The sequence below is a fragment of the Mesocricetus auratus genome, unplaced genomic scaffold (genome assembly GCF_017639785.1).
Source record: "Mesocricetus auratus isolate SY011 unplaced genomic scaffold, BCM_Maur_2.0 Super-Scaffold_4256, whole genome shotgun sequence".
Taxonomy (NCBI): domain Eukaryota; kingdom Metazoa; phylum Chordata; class Mammalia; order Rodentia; family Cricetidae; genus Mesocricetus; species Mesocricetus auratus.
The window spans coordinates 2,197,035-2,219,260 of record NW_024429182.1 but is presented as its reverse complement, the minus strand read 5'-3'; the positions used below and the strand labels follow the sequence as shown (position 1 = coordinate 2,219,260).

The 22,226-nt window shown below is 45.1% G+C and overlaps 1 protein-coding gene across 1 annotated transcript in view; it reads right to left on the bottom strand.

The window, feature by feature from the left end:
* Shtn1 (shootin 1) overlaps positions 1 to 22,226 on the bottom strand; it is a 105,765-nt gene that overhangs the window by 3,673 nt on the left and 79,866 nt on the right. Inside the window, 2 exon segments of the mRNA XM_040742137.1 lie at positions 12,487 to 12,679; positions 17,472 to 17,592. Coding sequence (XP_040598071.1) covers positions 12,487 to 12,679; positions 17,472 to 17,592 — 314 coding nt within the window.

Below are 22,226 nucleotides of genomic sequence, written 5' to 3'. Positions count from 1 at the left end.
GGGCAAGCTGGAGAAGCTGGGAGGAGCTGCAGGACGGATCCATAGGCTGGCCGCTGCCACACAGCAGCTAGGTGAGTTAGCATACCATGCCCTACATAAGCCATCCCATGAACCTTCTCAGGGCTTAAAAAGGCGCTCTTAAAAGATTACTGTCTCGCTTCTGCCTTGCATAGCTCATGTAGATTCCTCTCATGGCCTACCAGAGGGATTCCAGGGCCACATGATGCCTGCAGGTCAACTCCAGTTAGCTTCACCAGCTTGCTTGTGAGCCCACCACTGTCAGCCAGCCAGCCTGCTGGAAGCATGCAAAGGAGTGTCACTCATTCTGCCACTTGGAGGGAGCGACTACCATCGGTCCATACCAACCTTTGCTGCTGCCTGCCGTGAACTACCGTGGGTGCTTCCGCGCCCCCCCGTGTATCTGCAGGCGAAGGATGGTTAGCAACTCCTAGCAAAGGCTGTCTTCATCAGCCGGGGATGAGACATTTCCGGGAACTGCTCTCAGCGTCCTGTGGCAGCAACACACAGGCCGATTGAGCTGAAGACCTAGAAACCCTGGGCTGTTGGGTTGAAACTGTTTCTGGAATAGTCTCTGTCACTCTACCCGTCCTCAAGCAAGCCAGCCTGAGAATCCCATGGTTGACTCTCACTGAACTAGGCACAGGAGGTACTGCCTGAGAACCCCAGGGCAAGATAGAAAGGGATGAGAGTGGTCATCCATCCAAGCTTCCCTTTTCTAAATGGAGATGGTCCTGGGAAGAGGGGGGGGGACAGAGAGAGAGACACACACACACACACAGAGAGGGGGGGAGACAGACAGAGAGAAGAGAGAGAGAGAAGAGAGAGAGGGGGAGAGACAGAGAGAGAGAGACAGAGAGAGAGAGACAGAGAGAGAGAGAGAGAGAGAGAGAGAGAGAGCTTGCTATTTGTCAGTGTCAGTGCCAGCATCAGAGTCTGAGCTGCCTCCTCCCTCTCTCTTCTCTTGGTACCGAGCTATTTTCCAAATGTAACATCGGTGCCACAGGCTAATTGTGGGCATCTTTTACTAGTTTATTTCCATTGTTTGCACCAGCAACTTTCAGATCAGGCTGCAGTTTGTAGTCAGTCCTCCCTGGTTTGACGTCACTAGGTCCTTCCTGGGCTCCCTTGTGGAGCTGCCCAAAGTTCCATGCTGAATGAGAAACCTTCCTCCCCGGCCAGCCAGGGCGACATTCTTTCTTCTCTGTCCCCATGATGTCATTGATGGTTAGCTTGACAGGATCCAGGATCAATTAAGAGACAGGCCTCTGAGTGTGCTGGCGAGGAATTACTTAGACTAGGAGAATTGAAGTGGGAGGACCGACCGTGAATGTGGGTGGCACCATTCCCTGGGCTTGTACCCTGAACCGAATGAAAAGGAGAAAAGAGCTGGCCCGCAGTGTTCATTGTCCTCGGCTTCCTAACCGTGGATGCCAGTGTGAATAGCTGCCTCATCCTCGTCCAGCCCCCACACCTTCCCTGCCAGGATGGACTAACTGTACCCTCAAACCGAGCCGTAATTAGTCCTTTCTCCCTTAGAGGATTTTATCACAGCAGCAACAACAACAAAAAAGCTATTACTAATACAGTCCTACTCCTATGTCCTTCAGGGACAGCACTGAGAGCCCAGCCATGGGGGGCAGGGTCTAGAGGTCTGAATCTGAGGCTTCTTAAAGCTCAAATCCCAAAAGCTCAAGCAACGCTGCAGGGGGGGGAGGGGGGAGGTGTCACAGTGCACCCTCCCTCTGTCCACTGTCCCTCTGTCCACTGCCACCTACTTCAAGGCAGCATCGAAGGAGGCCGACCACAAATAAGTAAGGAAAGTTCGTAAAGCATAGTGGCAGCCTTTCTCCTGGGCAGCAGAATCGGTAAAGCAAAACTGCTGAGTCACGGGGGTGGGAGGGTGGGGTGGGGGAGTCAGGACAACTCCGTGAGTCCATCTGGTCCCTTGCCCTCGTCAGATGCTTACTCTAGGAGAGCAGGCTAAGCGGACCCACCCACCAGCAGAGCCTTTATCAGTTATCTTGGGGCCCACACCGCAGAATCTTTGCAAGGATTTCTCTTCTTTTTTTTTTTTTTCGAAATACTTGTAGTTATCTGTGATGCACTCAAATAGACCCTATTCATGGAGCTTTCTGGATCACGTGGTCAACAGTTGTTTCAAGACAAAAAGAAAAACACCAAGGAAAAGCTAGGATTCAATATGTTAACAATCTGCAACTCTTTTTTTTTTTTTTATGAGTGACAGCTGCTGCCATCCTACCGAAGGAGAGCCAGAACAAGGAGCTCTGGTGGGTGAGACCACCGCCTTGCTGGTAAAAGGAAAAGACCTGACTCCAAACCACACTGGAGCGAGAAGAATAAGAAGTGTTGCACGAACAGTTCCACCAAAGCTGAACTTGGTGAAGGGATTCGGTGATTTCTCAGACTGTGTCACAGGAGACGGAAGGGAAGCACTCTCCATGCACCCCCCAACCCCAAAAGCCTGTCATTGTTTGCATTCAATGAAATTCCTTTCAAAATCAACTTTCCACATCCCAATTATATTCAACAACATTCTAGCTAACATTTCGGCTGCAATTCAAATTAACTAATGCCCCAAAGAGCCCCTAATCGGCACAGTTCTGAGCTCAATTGAATACAATCAAAGCTCAGGAAACGAATGGGTTGGGGGGGGGCACGCTTATTTCATGCAAATTCCAAATATCGCTCAAGCTTAATTTTACTGATAATATAAAGGTGGACATTTTGAACATTGCAGTGAGTGAAACCTTTAAGCGGTGAGAGTTATTTTATAAAATGCTACCTCTGAAAAGCTGATTGCCAAACAGTATAAAAATGGTTTGAGGCATAAATGCCAAGTTCATTTCTATTTCACTTCTGAGGTAACTATCTTTCAAATCGCAACAGCTGGACTATTTAACACAATCCGGTGAATCACAGTGTAGCGCTTCTCTGGTCTCCCAGCGGGGCGTCTGCATTAGTCCATGGCAGCCATCCAACAAATGACGTGCAGAGGCCGGCCTGAACTCTGTTTCATTTACAATAAAAACGGATAAAGCCACAATCATATTTACCACCTTCAAGGATGGAAAATGGAAAGATTTAAAATTTGTCTCTATAAAGTAGTTTTCTGGGAAAACTCCAAAGAGGAAGTCAGTTTCTATCTCCCTAGCATAAAAATAAGTCTTGCTCCCAACCCCCCCATCCCTGCACACAGTTAGGAGAGCAGTGAACGGAAGTAGCATTACTGACGCCAATGTTCATTGTTTCTTTTTCTTTCAAAAACTCTTGTTTTTTTCCAGAGGTTTTTGTGCACCAGTTCGAAACCTCAAAAAACATTACATTCTAAACGTCCACTGAGAAGTTCTAATTACTATCAAGTCTCACGTTTTGTGTAACAAGAGGTATAACAAAGCTCAATAATTTTGGCTTTGCGTACTTTTAAAAAACTGTATTTTATCTGTGTCAGTCTGTCACTTTTGACTCTGGTTTTACTTGTAGGAAGACAGATTTAAAGTACAAAAAGTGTTCCTTGCATCCAGATTAGCCAGAGTTCCTTTTGTCACAGGTAACAATAACTAGGCACAGACCCCCATGCCCACATTCAGAACATTTGCCATGCAGCTTATGTCCCAGCCCATGGTGGTCCCAGCTCGTTTATTCTGCTAGTGTCCGCTAGCAGGGAACAACTGGTGGGTTCTGCACCTGGACAGCCCTCACTGGTAAAGCCATGTAGACAACCTATCAGCTCATTACAAGCCGCTTTTAGTAATGTGTCACAGGTGTGACACTTTTCTTTGGCTGCTGGATTGTTTGTTGTTGTTTTTTTTAACTATTTTTTTGTTTTACAACTTTTCATAGCTTTTAGTCCCTATGAAAATTCATTTAGATCTCAGGTATTTAAAAACTGAATGATATTTACAAGAGATATGTTTAAAAAGATACACACACAGCCTTCCATAGAAGTCACCAGAACTAACATGGGCTCCTTTAAAATGAGCTGTGCACAATGTGCATTTTCATATATATATGTAAATATATATACATATACATACATACATATATGTATGTATTTTTAAGTGTTCCTACATTTTATACATCAAACTTTTAAGGCAGGAGTCACAAGGAATTCTGTCTGTCACCTTATACCATGGTATACTTCCTTATTTCCAGTGAAATGTGTTTTGTCTGTTTTAAGAAGTTCAGTGGGTTTCTCCCAGGATCTGAAATTGCTTTTCCAATCTTGGGACTTACTTTTCTTTCAATCAAAACAGAACAAAACAAATCAAAACTTCACTGTTTTCCATGAAGCTCAAATAAAAGGAAACATAAACACTGTTAAGAAACAGCTTTTAAATACCTACAAAGTACCAAAGGCAATTTGCAGAAAATGATACATTTTAGACAAAGTCCTGTAAAATCGGAGCCCTTGTAACTGGAAGCAAACATTAAGAGGCAATTAATTCTTTGAGAGAATGGAGAATTGCTGTGCAGCCCTTTAACAGTCATTTTGAGATTTACTCAACGGTATTTTACCAGTCATTTTTTTCACTAGGTGTAATGTATCCTGAACAATTAATCTGGAAGAAGTCGCTGTCTGTACAGCCCCTCGGGACACTGAGACAATCCTGGCTGCTGAGCTTTTCCGGCAGTCCATGGGATAACTCCTGGTTGGGGGGGGAGAAGAAAAGACCAAACTGGGGGGTGGATCTCAGCTTCCAGAGCATCCAGTTGTTGGGCTAATTTTGTTGTTAAAACTTAATTGTCCATGTACCAGCGCACACGGGGCTCCATTGTGGTCTGGCTCTGTGGAACAGAGCTGTTTCCTGCAGTGTCCGTACACAATTCAGCAGTGCTAAGATTACAGCTGAGCGCCCAGCAAATCCTTTAATTGTATAAGGGCATCAGATTAGGCAGGGACGACCACGGGACTCATTCTGCCAGTAGACTCTTCTCAGAAATAAATGTTTACTAAGTATAGGGAAGGTACCTTCCTCCCCTTCCTCTGCAATGCAGAGCCTACACACACACACACACACACACACACACACACACACACACACACACACACACACACACAGAAAGAAAAAGAGGAAGAGGAAGTGATGAGGAAACAGTGGGCTGAAAGGAACCAGAAGAAAGCACACTCCTGTCACCACAGGAACCGGCAACTTCCCTGGCCTCCATCCGAATAAAGGTTGACCCAAGCTTTTCCAAGAAAATGGTTACATGGTCAACAAATGAAGGCATGTCCCGCTGGGACCAATGTTAGAAAGATTTCATGCAAAGTTACCCTGAAAGTACGTTTAAGAATAGAAATCTCTATTTGAGAACTATTTCAAAAGCTCAAACTCTCCGATTGTGAACACAGTACTTTTCCATTTCATTTTTAAACATTAGATTCACACTGGAATAATAAATAAAACTGAAGAGACGAGGTAGAGGTCAGACAATGATAAAAAATACTATTTTTAATTAAAAACTTGAAAGGCAATTAGCTTTTTTTTTTCAGGTCATGAAAAGGTTTGACTGGTCACAGAAACCAAGAGACATCTACAATTTCTCTTCTATCAGCTACCCCTTGCTATTCAGGAAATGGCTTACATAAGACAAACTCTTGCTAGAATAGATCTGTATGGGGCCAAATGTCACAGGTATTTAGAGATACCACAGATCAGGAAATTAAATGTAAATGAAGATTAAAAAATGGTTTCACTAGAAAAGGATGCTTTTCTATTGAAATTGAAGTTCTATAATTGCTACATGGGTTTGGTGGTTTTCTTTCTTTCTTTTTTTTAATTCTCCAAGGGCAGAAAGTGACCTGTGTTGAACCTCCCAAACAAAAAAAGCAAGCTAACTGCCTGCCTGGTGGCTCAAAGGGATATTTAAAAGAACTCGGAGCCTCCAGCAAGGGGAGGGTCTGGGGCTCAGAAGGGCAGGATGTGTTGGCTGGATGAGTCTCCTGGAACTGTGTTTAAAATGGCCAAGAGAAGAGGGGCACTCTGGGAAATCGCTGCCCACCACTCCATTGTTGTGGGATTTAAGTTCCCTTCCATGTGGCTCTTAATTTTAGTGCAAAGTTGCAAATGAAGGGACACCTTGGGGTTGATTACGTTGTTTAATTGCAACTCACTGGAGGGTATTCTCTTTTGGGGGAAAGCAATTCATGGAAGGACAAAGCCCCATTCAGACCAGCAGGACCCCTTCCGGATGAGGCTGCTTCAAGAGATGAAAAACCAAAATGGCGGCGGCAGGAGATGCTCAGACCTCTGCTTGGTCTGTGAGGTAGAGACCTGTAAGGATCTGCTCAGCTTTCCCTCCACACTGAAGCCCTGATACCTACCACAGGGTAGGTACATGTGACACACGCATACCCATCGCCATACACTTCCTACTCAGACCAAACTCCCCCCCCCAAAAAAAACCCAGAAATCGAAAATAACGACCAGCTGGGCAGTGGTGCTGCACACCTTTGATCTCAGCACTCGGGGGCTACTCAAAGAAGCCCATCTTGAAAACCCCCAACAAAATAATGATGGTGGTGGTGGAGGTGATGGTCCAGGGGGTTGGGAATCCATGATGCTAAAACAAATAGCTTCACGGACAGTTCCTTCACACTGACACAGTATATGACCACTTACTAACATTTCTCTCTGATCCCCTGCTCAGAGTCAGACATACTCAGTGTATACTGTGCCTGACTCAATAGGATGAAGTGATCCTAGCAAGTTTGTAAGCGAAGATTGGGGAAATGTCTCAGTGGGTAATAGGACTGTTGGCTGTGCAAGCGTGAGACCTGAGTTCAAATCCTGAGCACCCGGGTAAGAAGGTGGAGATGACTGTGTATGTTGTGACTCGGCACTGGAGAGCACAGCAACAAGATTCCAGAACCAGGCTGGCTGGCCTGGTCAAAACTGTGCATTTATGGTTCAAGGAGGAACCATATCTTAAAGTAGTTAAGTGGAGAGTGGTAGGAGATATTCAGCACCCTTCACTGGCCTCTGCAGGCACACGTACCAACACACACACACACACACACACACTGAGAGACAGAGAGAGAGACAGAGAGAGAGAGAGAGAGAGAGAGAGAGAGAGAGAGAGAGAGAGAGAGAGAGAGAGAGAGAGGAAGCTAACATTGAAGACTAAAGTAGCTGGTATTGTCATAGACCAATTTCACAAGTTTACCTGGGAGAAAGCCCTTTTATTAGAGGTATGGGAAAATTAAAATAATCTCTTCCCGATCGTTCTTTAAGACTACTCACTAAGCCAAAGTGACTGTTTTAGAATGATTTGTGCTCCTGGGAAACACCAGGACCTTCCCATTGCTCAGGATGGACTTAGGAAAGCAGTAAGAAACAGGAAAAGAAGAGCTGATGCGATCTGTGAGAACGGACGCTCAGAGGACAGGCCCCAAGGAGCGATTTCACTGTAAAACCTCCCCCTCCCACAAGGAACATCTTATGCCAGTCCCCTCTCTCCCCTAAGCTCTTAACACACCACGTGCGGTCTCTCGGGGCTTGAGACGGATGCGCTTTGCAGAAAGGATGTACAGTTAGGTCATCTGACCAGCTATTAATCAGAAGCGTAATTTCAGGTGATATATGCACTCCATGGGCCTCTGTTTTCTCACATACAAGATGGGAATAATGCCCATTCTGTAGGTTTGGGATGATTAAAAGACGACAGGAAAATTATCTGGCTTGAATGTTGGTGAGAAACAATACCAATGACTAAAGGTTATGGAAGCAAACCCCAGAATCCCCAGCCCCCAAAACTGGAAAATTGTTTCACTACCCATGGTCTCCACCTGTCCACACACACACCCTCCCTACTAAGGTTTGGGCGTATTCCTCTCGGTGTATTTATTTGAATGTGAATACCTGCTGATGAGAGGAAGTATTAGCTAAGGCACACACGTGACAGAGTGTGGTCTGGGCTTTTCCCCAAAGCAATGCTTTTCTAGCTCAGTGCATGTGTATCCATCGAGTACATGGGATTTACCCATTTTGTTTGCACAGAGTTAAAATGTGTGCTGTCTCTCCTATACATGTGGTTGGACAAAAAAAAATGCGCACAGCAGCACTAGTGTACAGACAGTGGTTATTTAGAAAGCCTGGACCCAATGCCAAAGCCAAAGTCTTGGCAACACAAGTTGAACGTATAGCAGTAATTAAAATGGATATTTTGTTGTTGTTATTGTTGTTGATGATGCTACTGACATTACTTCCCTTACTGCTTCTCACCTCCTTTCTCCAACCTGAAATAAACAGGAAAGCCTGCCAGTTCCTTCCTCTGTGGCCAGGAAATCTCTAAACCAAACGGATCTAAAAGCATCTGGGATAGTAGTGATGGGCTGAGCCGAGTACATGAAACCCTAGTATTACCAGAAAAGACGAATCATTTTCATTTGGATGCGTAAGTTCTGATGCAGTGTTTAAAAAAAAAACAATATTTTATCTCTCTGGGTTTGTGTTTTAGAACAAATCTATAATGTATTATAAAGCATGTCATGGCTAGAAAATAGGCTCATATTGTTTGTTCCTTTCTTAAAGGTGAACATTTTCCAAGTGGTGATGTTTGTTAGGGATTACTGAGGTCTTAGAGATGGAGAAGATTCAGGGGCATGTCTAATATACTGACTTCAAGTTTAATTTAGGAGAAACATAAAAAGAAGTTAAACCTAGAGAGATTAAATGACTTGGCCAACATTACCTGCCCAGCCAAAGTCTACAAACTTAGTTTCCTGTTTCACTTTTGGCCTTGATTATTATCCAAGCAAGAGAATTTTAATATAACGCAGAAAGAAATGAATTCAAATACATTCCATAAGCTACCTAGTCTACATGCCAGCCCTACAAAGTAGGTGATACTGCACTCAATTTACTTCTGAGGAAACTTACGTCATAGATTAATGACCAGTAAGGAGGTAGATCAAAGACCGTCGACTGACTCAGAGCTTAGGTCTCGGAAATGACAGGGTGGTCTTTGCCACCACAGACAGGTGTAGGACTGAATTAGGAAAATGATCAAGTTTGCTTACCAATCTCTGCTGTTTTCAGGCTTAAACTGAGAACAAAGCAGAGGCAAAACCTGGCAGCTTGGGTTTTCCAACCTTATAGCACTTGGTTAGCCTATTTTGAGGTATTATAGCTGTCCAGAAGATAGCTTCTTTACACAATTCTATAACGTAGAACTTTATTTTTCCCTTTGGTACTGAACACCCCACTGGTTGACTGGCTTGAGTCAAGGGAGCGTACTCCACTTAATTGTGTCAGCAGAAAAGAGCACAGAAGTAAAAGACACTTGCGTTTGCTGAGTCAGCTCTTTACCTCTTAGCATAAAGGGAGGTTCCAGAATAATTCTTAACCCAGTTACAGACATTCAAGATCATGAAAGTCAAAGTCACTATGAGATTCAAGTCAACAGAAGTAGATAGAAATAGTCCATTATAAACAAGAACAGAGATTTTCCCTTCCTTCCTTCCTTCCTTCCTTCCTTCCTTCCTTCCTTCCTTCCTTTGTTTTCTCTGCTATCATTAGAATAGAAGCAGAATAAATTAGACTCCTCCAAGCTCTGGTTATCCTTTTCTTTCCTTTTATTTTTTCCCCTTAAACCCCTCACTTTGTATGTGTTAGTGTCATTCGTTTTAATAAATCCTTGCAATTAAAGATTGAGACTAACTCTTATTTTCTTGATAGGCTCAACTTAATAGATGCCTAATTTTATAACTTTTAGACAAGAGTTATTTGACTGTCTGAATTCCACACATGTTGATTACACTTTGCAGGGGTGGCTTGAAGGTTTTTAGTTTTTCTGTGCAGAAATCCCTTATCATCTGCTTCTGCATTCTAACTTACCCATTGGTAAGTTAGCCAACACTCCAGCCCCACCGAGCCGATTGGACAAGCATGGCTGGAGCTTTCTGCAACACCTGTGCACTGTGGAGTCTGTTGACTTAATCTTGATAGTGGAGTAGATGTACAGTACTGAGCTAGATGCAAACAATTCAGTTACTAGAGTGCAAAAACATGTTAAATAACAGGAGGAAGTGCAGTGACGCATATGTAGGAAAAAAATGTCACAACGAGAGCCACCATTCCAAATTCTAACCTAAAAAGTCTATTTAAAAACAGTGCAGGGCTGGGTAAAAGGCTTGTTGCATTAGCACGAGAGGCCAGGTTTGGCTGCCCATAGCCTCTGGAAAGCTGGGCTCTGTGTGGGCATCGTCTGCAATGCCAGCATTCTGTGCTTGCTCGAGGTGGACAAGGGAGAATCCCTTGATACTTACAGCCCAGTCAGCCTGGTGTATGCAACAGGGAACGAGAGAGAGCCCACCTCAAACGAGGTGGAAGGTGAAGACTGACATCTGAGCTTGTTGTCTGACCTCCACACACACTATGGCATGTACATACTGAACTCACACACACACACACACACACACACACACACACACGCACGCACGCACACACACGCACACACATCTCATCTCTAAGTGTCCCACTTGCTCAAGACTATGAGGTAGGGCAAGGTGGTCACAACCACACAGTGGTTAGCATAACTGAATGGACTTATAAGTCAAAGCCCCCCAAAAGCCCTGAAAATAAAACTCTCTGGTTCCTAACAGTCCCTTGGTTACTGGCTGATAACATGGGTTTTCACCTGTAGAACCCTCAGCTAAGCCTGTCAGTTGTTTCAAAGCCAAGTTAAAACGTAAGGGGAGGAATGTGAATAATTGGCCTGCATACGCACAGAATTCTCAAACTTGTTTGGTCTAGCTGTGCTGAAGCAGCGGGGTTTGAGAAAAGGGCACTCTTCCTTTACAAGCGACTGTGAAAGCGGAAAATACACAGCACTGGTTATCTCAGCTGAAAAACCCAAGAACGGAAGACACGAGCATTGGGTTACAAAGTATAAAAGTTAATACAGCCACACATAATACTTAGATTAGTGCTTTAAGTAGATAAATTAAGTTGCAACGTGTCTCTTAAGCAGCCATTGAACAAGCAAGATGAGAAATAAATTGAGTTCCACGTCGGCCTTCCTGGCATCTCACATCTCTCTGTCAACACACTGATCCTTTTCAATGTCAATTCAGCACACATTTTGCAGACCCTGGGCCTACAATTATTTCATTTCCTTTCTTGGAAATGTAATTTCCACTTACTTTTGGAGAATAAAAGGCAGACAAAAGGAGGAAGGAGTGGCTGTATTTTCTGATTAAGATTATCTGTGCAAAACGGTGAAGAGGGGGGAAAAATCTATACACATATACTGAAGCATTTCTCAGAAACTAACTTGTCTCTGCCAAATTGCTTTTGTGTCTGGATATTGGTTCAAATGCTGCCAGATTGCTGATGTCAAATTAGGTGTTAAACAAACTTAATAGCAAGGGCAAAAAATGAATATGGATCATCTTTCTGCGAGCCGTGCAAACAGCTCCCGGTAAAGAAAGGCAAACAGGACTGTGAGAAGACACGCTTTTAAAAAAACTGCCACAAAATTAGAGAAGACTGTAAATCGGCAAAGAAGGCCATTTGTCCCAGAGGAGATGGGGGACTCTGAAGAGCCCCAGCGAGAGAAGTGCACGAGGGGAGGAAAATACCACTTGGCAAAAATAGATCTAAATTGAATTTGAACTTCATTTGTCCAGGTTTCACCTTTTCAGCTAAGACAGCTAAAACTACAAAGGAGGGGGCTCTTTCTCTCTTGACAGAGCAGGAAATCAGAGGTTTAATTAACTGTGATTACAAGATTCGGCTGATCTGATTGGCCTCACCGCTTCCTTTTCATTAGGTGACAATCTAGCTGACATCCTGGCAAGAGAATTGGTGCGCGAGTGTAGACTAATTCCAGACGGAGCCTGCCATTGTTATAAAACAAATTGATCCTCTGCTAACACTGGCCTGGAACATGGTCAATAGCAGGGCGAACCCTGACAAAGGTGCCACTTGGAAGTTGGTCTCTATAGATAACCCTGAACATGGCACAGTCAGTCTCTGGAAAGAAAAGGACGAAGGCACATTTCCCAAGTGCCAGCAAAAGAAAAACAAAACAAGACAACAACAACAAAAAACAAACAAACAAACAAACAAAAACGAGGCTATGCCAACGCAGGCTCCAAAGGAGTCGGAGAGATCCGGTACCTCCTTCAGGTTAGGGGGCCCGTTTAAGAGTGACAGCCTAAAGGACAGGTGTCTTCTGGGGCAGAAGCATCAGCCAGCTCAGTTCTTGGGGTAGGAAGAGAACCCAATGGGTAGCCAGTTTGGCGGGTATGGTGTTTACTTTGGAGCAGAAGGAAATTTGGGGGCCTAGAAGCAGAAGCTGGCTGGCTCAAAGGAGAGGGAAGGGAAGGGGGATTGTCAGGCTACACCGAAGCCTTTCTGAAGAGCAACAGATCAAAGAAATGCATTGTTAGTCATTACAGATGCATCTACGTTCTACTTAATAAAGAGCGTTGTTACTTACTGAAACGTAACCTTGGAATTCGCGCATCCTTCCATTTTACGGGGCCCTTCACCTGGCTCAGGTGTTAGGGGGCACGGGCTGTTGAATTCTGCCTCCAGAGTTTTCTTGTTCAAGGCTGTTTTTGTTACACTGGATACAGAACCCAACACTGGCATGGATTTGGACTCTGAGGTGGCTAATATCCCGGAAGGACCTTAAAACCAAACACATAACCTCAAGTTTAATAATTCTGCGTGACGCTTATCAATGGTATGAAAGAGCAGCTGAAAAAGGCCACAGGGAGCAAAAAGGCCAAGTTGGTTAAAAAAAAAAAAGTTTAAGCACATGCTAAAAGGAAAAAAAAAAAGCCCCTACTAGAAATCTACTTTGCTTTGGGGGCAAATCTACCTTTCAGTGTGCACCTGAACCACGCTGGGAGATTGTGCGTAGACACTTAAGAGGCCACAAAATACCAGGCCACACTCCCTTCACTGACCGGCCCTTAGCCAATACTGCAATTGTGGAAACTCTTTCTTCTTTCCAAACATGGCTTTTCTGACGGCCCTGCTTGAACCATTTTGCCTCTCAAGAGTTAATTCTTCCGAAAACTCAGCTCTGCATTTTAAACAGAAAATGGACCGGTGTCAAAAGGGTCTTTCTAAAAGGCTCATGAAGATTTCTTGAGCATTAAACAGCTTTTATGAACATTTTCATTTTAATGTGAATGAGTAGTAAGTGGATTTATTGCCTCTTAAAAAATACAGACACAAGATTATAAAAATTAAGTGGCAAAGAGTTTGGGCTGTTTACCTTCTGGTCTCCGCTGCTCTTTGGGACAGGATTTAATGACTACAATGGGGCTTTGCTACTGAAATTATTGGCTCAGCATACTAGAACTCCTGGGCTAAAGCTCACCCTGAGTTTTCGCTAGGTAGAGTGCCTGGAAGTACGCCTGTCTTAGAACTTCAGGAGGAATGCTTTTCACGGAGGAGAACCTGGCTGAACAAGTCACACATACGCAAATTAAATAATGTCAAAATAAAGTTAGAAGGCGACCTTGAAGGGCACCACTGAGGAGAGAATTGACTTGGGAGGAGTGCCACGGGGCTGGGATGCGACCCAGGTGGAGAAGTGTTCGCACAACAGCACACGTAGAACCAAGGGCTCCATCTCCGGCGGAAACTGGGCGTGGTGCATGCACCTGCAATCCTGACGCATGGAAGGTGGAGGCCAGAAGACCGAAAGTTCAAGGGGACCCAGAGCTACATAGAGACCCTGTCTCAAAAAAAAAAAAAAAAGGAAAAAATCTCCCAATTTGGTATTACATAATACAAAACGTGAGCAGATCCTAACAGGATCTAGCTGGGAGTTGCATTCTTTCCGGTGGCTATGGATCTGTCTAAAAAAACCTACCTAAGAGGGACTGAAAAATTTGGGTCAGCAGTTCTACCGGACTCCCTTAGCTAGACTCCAAGACACACACAGACCCACTCTTGTCTGGTGTGCGACTTTCTGACTCCCCGCAGACAGGGTGGGGTTGTCCTGAGTGCTCTGGGTGGAAAGGCCCATTCCTCCAAGCTACGTTAAGCCTTGTGTTGCACGGGGGATACGGAAGACAGAGAGAGAAGGGCAGAAAGATCAAGCAAAGAGGCTTCTGGGAGACAGGGATATGAAGTCTAATTCACTATTTGTCTCATCTCAGGTGTTTTGTCCTTGGGTAACTCGACTGCAGCACTAGACGGTGTTAAGCAGTCTGTCCTTGTCAGAAGGATCTCTTTCTGAATGTGTCAACGCTTGCTGCTTATTTCTACGTCTCAAGCTACTTAAAAAGGAGGGTGGCGAGCCGGGGGCTCCCATTTTTCCCCCCACACCTACAAAAAGAAATGAAGACGTTTGTGATGGTGATCACTGCACCCTGTGCTTCCCCGGGACCTCTTGCTGCTCCCTGACATGTCAGCTTGGCAGGCTATGTGGCTGGGGTGTGTGTGTTTGTGTGTATGTGTGTGTGTGTGTGTGTAACAGCAGTGAGTCCCAGGAAAGCATAGCTACACAACAACTTGAGGTTGGGTCTACAGAAGCCCAGCTACTTCCTGGAGTAGCCCAGCTACTCCCCTTGTTCCCTCCCCCTATTTCCCACGAGTCTTAATGTGCAAGGGCAATGTCAAAGGCCATATGTAAGAGGCCTAACCCTGTGCATCACTTATCTCCGCCCACTGGTTCCTGTCACGGGCCTGGTAGGCTTAGCTGCTTCATCGTTCCGGCTTCGTGGAATTTTCGTGTTGTCATTTCATGAGATTTAGGGAAATTTTCACATGACAAACGCTGTCCGCTTGGTGCTTGGAAAATGGGTTTTGTTTGTTTGTTAAAGATCGTGAGCAAAAGCTTGTCAGATTTCATGTTCCTTTTGCTTCTCCCTTGGCTATTAGGAAGCTCAAAAAAATTCTGCTTATTTACAACTCAACCCTCAGTATGCACTGACTGTCTACTTCACCAACGGCAGATCATATGTCTTTGTTCGTGGTTTGAAGAAAACATTGAGACAGGCTTGCATGTAGTGCAGGCTGGCCTCCAAGTTACTGTGTAGCTGAGGCTGGCCTCAACTTTCTGATCCTCCTGACTCTACTGAACTCTGAAGCAGTGAGTGATACATGCGTTTGACTTAATGAATGGAAAATGTTTCTGGAGAAAGGAGAAGGTGTGGAGCAAAATGCACAATAAAAATCATAGTACTAGACAGGCGGTGGTGGTTGCGCACGCCTTTAATCCCAGCACTAGGGAGGCAGAGGCGGGTGGATCTCTGTGAGTTCAAGGCCAGCCTGGTCTACAGAGCGAGTTCCAGGACAGCCTCCAAAACAATACAGAGAAACCCTGTCTCAAAACAAACAAACAAACAAACAAAAAAACCAAAAAACAAACAAAAAAATCACAGCAGTAAAAATTCCATGGAATAAAGCCTAGAGAGACCTACAGGAGAACCTTCAGGTGGATTCTGGGAAGGCTGTCGGAGGTCCCAAGCTACCCAAAGGATGAGGTAAGGTGCCTGAGTGCTGGCAAAGCAACAGAAACAATGTCTTCGAGTACCCCCTTTAATTTCCCTTTTGGGTCATTTGCTAGGTGGGAAGTCCTTATGTAATATTTACCAGTAGAGTTTTCAGACCAAACTAAATACTTAACATTTTTATGTCAATGCCATTCCTTCTGTTTTGAAGTAGGGTCTCTTACTGTCCTAGAGCTCACTCAGAAGGCTCAACTTGTTGTCCAGTGTGGGGATCAGCTTGGGTCCATCTTCCCATCACTGGATTACAAATCATGGATTTGAAAGTGTAGGTTCTGGGGATCAAACTCGGGGAGTAGACAACTGTCTCTTCAGGTCACTCACATGCTTATTACAAGTTGGGTGGCTTTATTTGCCCAATTCTGATTGGAGGAGTCACTCAGTTAAGCAAATCCTCATATAAAGCAGAGTTTGACCACCACAATTCCATTGTGGATAGTCTAACAAGTCCAGCCACGCAGGGTGGGTCATGCCGATAATGCCAGCCCTAGGGAGGTTGAAGCAGGAGGGTTGCGTGTGTTCAAGGACAGCCTGGGCTACACAGCAAGACCCTGTCTTTAAAACAAAATTCTTGCATGACTCAACGTTTTATAGATCTGAAATGTTCCAATGGACTGTTTCTGATCAAGCTGAGTCTTAAAAAAAAAAATTCTCAGCCCGGTACCTCTGGTTGCTGTTTTTCTTTGCCATGATTTTTTTTTCAGAGCCAGCTTCCTTGCTAGCTCCAATGTGAAACCTTCATAAAGGTTTTGGCTAATTGGCATCACCAAAGCCATTCAGACAACTGCATCCACCCAAAGTCTACACGGGTGATGACGTAGCTCAAGCACCTAAGGGCGACAGCGAGCTCGAAGTTGGTGGCAGAGCTGGAGTCCCCCCTCCCCCTCAATGTGGTTCACAGTCAGGTTCATGGATGGAATGGGTATGAAGATTGAAGATGATTTCTCTGCATTTGTTTTCACTGAGGTGTGATTCCCACTAAAACTGCAAATTGTGCCAGGCCGAGGGGGTGGGGGTGGGGGAGGGCAGTTTCCATGTGCTGGCTTACTTCATCTTGAGAATAATGTCACAAAGCCATTACAGGCACACAGAGGAGAAACAGAGGCACAGGCAGGTTGAATCACTAGCCTAAGGACAAGCGATGGGCAAATGACAGGCTTGAAACTCAGGTGCCTGCTTCCAGAACCTCTACCTGGTGATGTGTTGTTGACAAAATCCATCCTGACGGGGAAGGGTTTGGGGTCCATCTCTCCCTAAGGAGCTATTGGCAGTTAGAGACTCCTGGAGAAGGAGGAGACATTTTCTTGGGCAGCACAGCCACCGGTCGGCTGCCCATGTTCCTGTAAATAACCCCCCCCCTCACTGACGCCCCTGTACACAGTGGCAATGATACGTGTGAACAGCCAAACTACAAAAACAAACAAACAAAACTCCATGATGGGTGACAAGCCAGAAAAAGAAGATTGGTGGAGGAGAGGCGGGCAGGAAACTAGGGTGAATATGATCGAAATACTGCGTACACATTCATGGAAAAAAAAAACCCACCCTGAATGTCTGTATATGGGGCTTTGCCCTGAGTGTCTCATGACTAACCAGGTCAGATCTACAAATGCTGGGTTACCTGCGATAATGTCTGTATATGGGGCTTTTTGCCCTGGGTGTCTCATGACTAACCAGGTCAGATCTACAAATGCTTGGTTACCTGCGATAATGTCTGTATATGGGGCTTTGCCCTGGGTGTCAGATCTACAAATGCTGGGTTACCTGCGATAATGGTGCTGATGGCTGCGTGAGCACCCACGAGGTGTCACAGACACTCTTTGCCTATCCACTACTTCTCACTCACATTAAAACAAACCTAAACATTTAAGACTCATTTTGGAAAGACAATCTCTTGCTAAAGGGGTTTAAAGGAGGAGAGAAGGGTGGTGGAGAATTCGAAGCGGCTTACTACTGCTATCAGCTTCTGCCGTCACCTTTCTGCGACGTAAAATCCTCTCTAACTCAGTTTCACTGTTCTCGGGGCCAAGGGATTTTAAGCTTCTCGAGCTAGTGGATTTGTTAAGTGTCCCCTAAAACAAAAACAAAAAGGGTTAATATACAATATGCAAAAGAACATAAAAACAAATGCGAAACAACAGAACACCGTCAAGATCTGAACGGAGTTAGGAAACGAAACAAATTACACACGGATGTAAAATGGGTTTCTCCTATGTGCACACGAATCCTCAGTGACACAAAGTATCCAAAGAGACACCCCCGGATGGTGGACACAGGAGCCTCAAATCAGAAGAGTAGCTCTCAGGGGCTTGACTGTAAAGGCCAACCCGGGAGGGAGATACTTGCCCACCGGTAACGAAGACGCTGACGTTGGTCCACCAAGGAGGAAAACGGGTGCATTCCACTCACCTTGGAAGGGCATCTTCAGACAGCAGTCATGAACTACTGAGCACAATTCTCCTCTCAGAGTTAGAGAGCTGTGTGGCCTGTGACCCAGTGAGTCACCCTGGCTGCACACCAGGGGGCAGTGCTGTGGCTGGGAAGTAGCAGACACAGAAGGGGTCCCCAGTGGTCTACTGCAGAAAGACCAGGCTGAGCCACCTTCACAGTAGTGTGGGAGAGGAAAGCTGTGGTCCTACAGGGATGGACTGACGTCCAGCGTCCTGACAGACAAGAACACAGATGCGTCTTTTTTTCTTTCAGTGCCCGGAACATACTGCAGGCAACAAGAGGCCACCAGGCTAGCTCCTCCTGAAACCGGCCTTGGCTTTCTAAGAAGACAAAGACCGGAGTCATCACAGTTTCCCCTTCTTGAAGTCTATGCCCGAGGGAAGAGTAGCTTCCCACCTCCTTTTCCACCGGAGTGCCTGAACAGGACACAGTGGCTCCTCACTTAGGGATGAGCGTGTAGCTCATCGGGAACAAGACTTTCACCAAAGGGCTTCTCCCTGGGCTGTGCCATAAGTGAGGGCTGGGGAGACCGGAAGACCTAATCAGAGGAAAAAGCATCAGCCTGCCCGACTTCGCATCTGGGTGAGAAGCGGCTTTTGCTCAGCAAGGCTTGGAGCCACCCCAGCCTCTGCTAATTGCTTTTATTTCTATTCCTCCTAGCTTTCCTGCTTCTGGAAGGATTCTCAGAATCCTATTGTATAGACACGGTAATTCTCTAGACCATAGAATAACAAAAAGTTCCTTGTGAAAATCAGATAGTTACAAATCTCACATAGGAAATGTCACCATGATGTTTGCATTATATTAAGCAGGGACCACACCTGCTTACAGATACAGACAAGGAGTGGGGTGGCCAACAAGATCAGGGGATTGCGGTTACTGTCGGATGCCTAATTAAATCGATGCCTGACATGTTTGGAGACGACTCTTACTTTATTTGGGCCTGTGACGCTCTTCCCCCTGGAAATGTAACATTTTGCTTTCCACTCTTTGCAAAGGTTTACAAAAATATCCAGAAAGAAAATGACGTGTAATTTTATAACAGCTTATTTAAGTTTAGAAGTGAGATGATTTGGTTCACTGGGTTGTAGGTCTCTATCTACTTGTTGCTAGAGAAACACAGCGAGACACAATTGTTCCTGGAAATTAAAGAGAATGAATGGCCACTTTCCACACACTTGAAAAGAACACAAAGAACAAGTATCCCCACGTTATTTCTATTTAAGCTTCCAGGAAACTTACCATTTGAAACACTTGTGAGTAGCTATTTAAAAACTGTACGGTTCTCACTATGAAAATAACTTACAGAGCAGTCACATTGTTTGGCTCTCAAGGCCACCGTATGATTTTTCCCCCCAAAGGAAATGACTGTTGGAAAGGAAAGTACATGCTATCTACTGTTAATAGATTTATCTTTTGCATGATCCTTCAGCTCTCCCTTTGGATAACAGCATTATTTCCCCCCAAATCCAGGCTGTGATGAGCCAGGTGCCAAGAGAATCTTCTTTCCAAGTCCTAACACGTAGAACCCCCCATTCTTTGTTCATCTGTGAACAGCTTTGAACATCTATGCTCATCTTTGAACATCCATGACTGAATTGATGGATTCAGCTTATGCATGAGCCAAGCTGAGAGGCATCAGCCACTGGAGGACAGAGCATTTCTGCATGACTCTGTGGATTCAGCTCCTAAGAATATCCTACTTCTTATATTTTACTTCTCCACTGGACTCCTACACCAGTCAGAAGTTGGCTCAGAAGCCATGTGGTACACAGAGTTACCTCACTTTACAAGCAATGGAACCCAGCAAGGCTCAGGGCAGTGGTAGGTCCCACAGTAAGCCAGAGATAAGCCTGAGTTTTCAATGGAGATCGAAACCCCAGAGTCTAACTACTTGAAATCACCAAGGTCACTCAGCAGTCTTAGTCTCCAAGTACCCCGAATGTTAAAAATGTCACCAGACTAACAGCTGCCGTAGGACAAATGTGTACCGGTCAACAACTGTTCAGGATGGTATGACACCTCTCTTATCCCTCTGATATCCAGAAGAAATATGCAGATCAGTCTGTACCTGTCCATTCTTTGGGAGTCGCCAGTGCCCCACACAGCGGTGTTTAAACGGCGGCGTGCCTCCAGAGCCTCCACTTCCTAACCCTTAGACAGTCTACGTGAACACGAGGAAGGGCCGGTGTGTGCTTTACATTTAAAACGTCCAGCTTGAAAAACTAGGTGATGTTATGAGTTTGGAAAAATGAGTTCAGTCGATACTGGCACTCTAAAAGCTGGCTTGGAAACTGCACACAAGGAAAAATAGAGTAAGTTTTCCGGTTCTCCCCAGCCAGAGATTTATATACCTAATGTCTCTCTATAGTCCTAAGCTCTGTAACGGTGGGTTACAGTCATTGTTAGCAGAAATGTGCCCCCCCCATGAAGCTCTTCCCTTCTCTGTACCCTAGGAGGTTCAGACACCTATCCATGTGTCTCCTGGTACAGGTGCTCAGTTCATCCTTGAGGTTGGGACTTGAGGATCACTACAGATCCCAACGCAGCGCTTGCTTCTGACCTGTCATGACCACCAGGCTGGTGCCTGTGCTTTTTTTCTCAGAACTAACTGATGATCCTATTAGAGGGGACTCCAGCAGGAGACACCCAGAATCACACTGCACTGGAGGCCTACTTTTTCCCACACAAGAATGGAGGTGGTTTCTTGGCCCCAGATTCTGGGACCACCCCTCAAATAAACTCCTGCTGGGACAGAAAAGAGTTGCCATTTGGCAAAGGGGGGAGAGGGCTAGGACCAGAGTCCATTCTTTAAAAAAAAAAAAAACAAACCAAAAACCAACAACAAAAATATTAACACAAAGAAAAATTATTTCCAGACTCATTACTATTTAGTGATGCATGATTATCAGAAAAGGCAGAGGTTTAAGAACAAACCCAGGACAAGGGTGAAAGAGTTTTTAGAAATATTTTTCACAAGTCATAAATAATTACAGAAATCTCTCTACATGAAATGATATAAAATTATAGTGAATGTTATCCTGAAAAAATTACAGTGAATATCATGCTGAAAAGTAATATTTAAGCACAGGCACGCACACACACACACACACACACACACACAAACACAGTGATGCTAAATTTATTAAACTGGCTACCATCCAGCGCCATGCGCCTTTGATGTATTCTTTTCGTGGTGAAGTATTATCTCACACAGATGTTTCAATAAGCTACGTTTTTAATAAGTCAAACAATACGACTGACTCTTAGACATCAGAACTATTCTACCCTCTCATAAGGCCCCAGGGACTTCTTCAACCACAGGAATTAGCATCAGAATAAGAAGAAACAAAAGGGGCCTGTCTCAGGGGGCAGAACCCGGGATTGAAAAAAAGAAAAAACCTTCCCATCATAGGATCCATGGGGTAATAGCTGCACCCTTTGTCAGGGGTGTTCTAATCCTTGATTCTGTAGGTAGACCACCACTGTTAGCCAGTGATACACCACTCCTCAGGGCTAATCCCACTCACTTAAAACTAAAGAAAACTAATTAGGCCGTCCTGCGTGAAGTCTACTGCGTAAAGCCATTCTTGATGAAAATAACGTTGTTTACCGTCATTATGTGGATGTCTACATGTGATGCTTAATTGGTACAGCAACAACAAACAGACAAACAGGGGAGGGATTGCTCCCTACACCTCCAACGCCCCCCCCCATGTTTGTTGACTTAGGATGCATAATAACTAGCTAGCATTGGCTGGAATGGGGTGTGAAGTAGGGCTCAGACTGTTGGAGAGGGTAGCCAACAGCGATCCCATCAGCCACGGCTCCCACTTGGAAAAAGAGATACGGGGACAGAGGTGGGCAGGATGCATGCTCACCGGCAGGCAGAGGGTACTTTCTGAGCTTGAAACTTGGCGACACAAAAGACTTTTTCACGGGACTGGAAACTTAACTCAGCTGACACAGTGCTTGCCTAGTGGGCTTGAAGCCTCGGTATGCATCACCAGCATCCTATAAAATGGGTGTGGGGAGGGCCTCCCGCCCCCGCCCCTGTAATCCCAGTACCTGGAAGGCAGAGGCAAGGTCATTTCAAGTTCCAAGCCAGCCAGGGCTGCGTTTGAGGAACAGCAGATGGGAGCTGCCCCCTCCTCAATGCAAGGCCGTCATGGGCTGGAAGCTGGGTTTACCTGGTATAAGTGCCAGGCATTCCAGTCTCCTCCCTCAATGCAGACACTCCCCTCTGTTTTCAGAG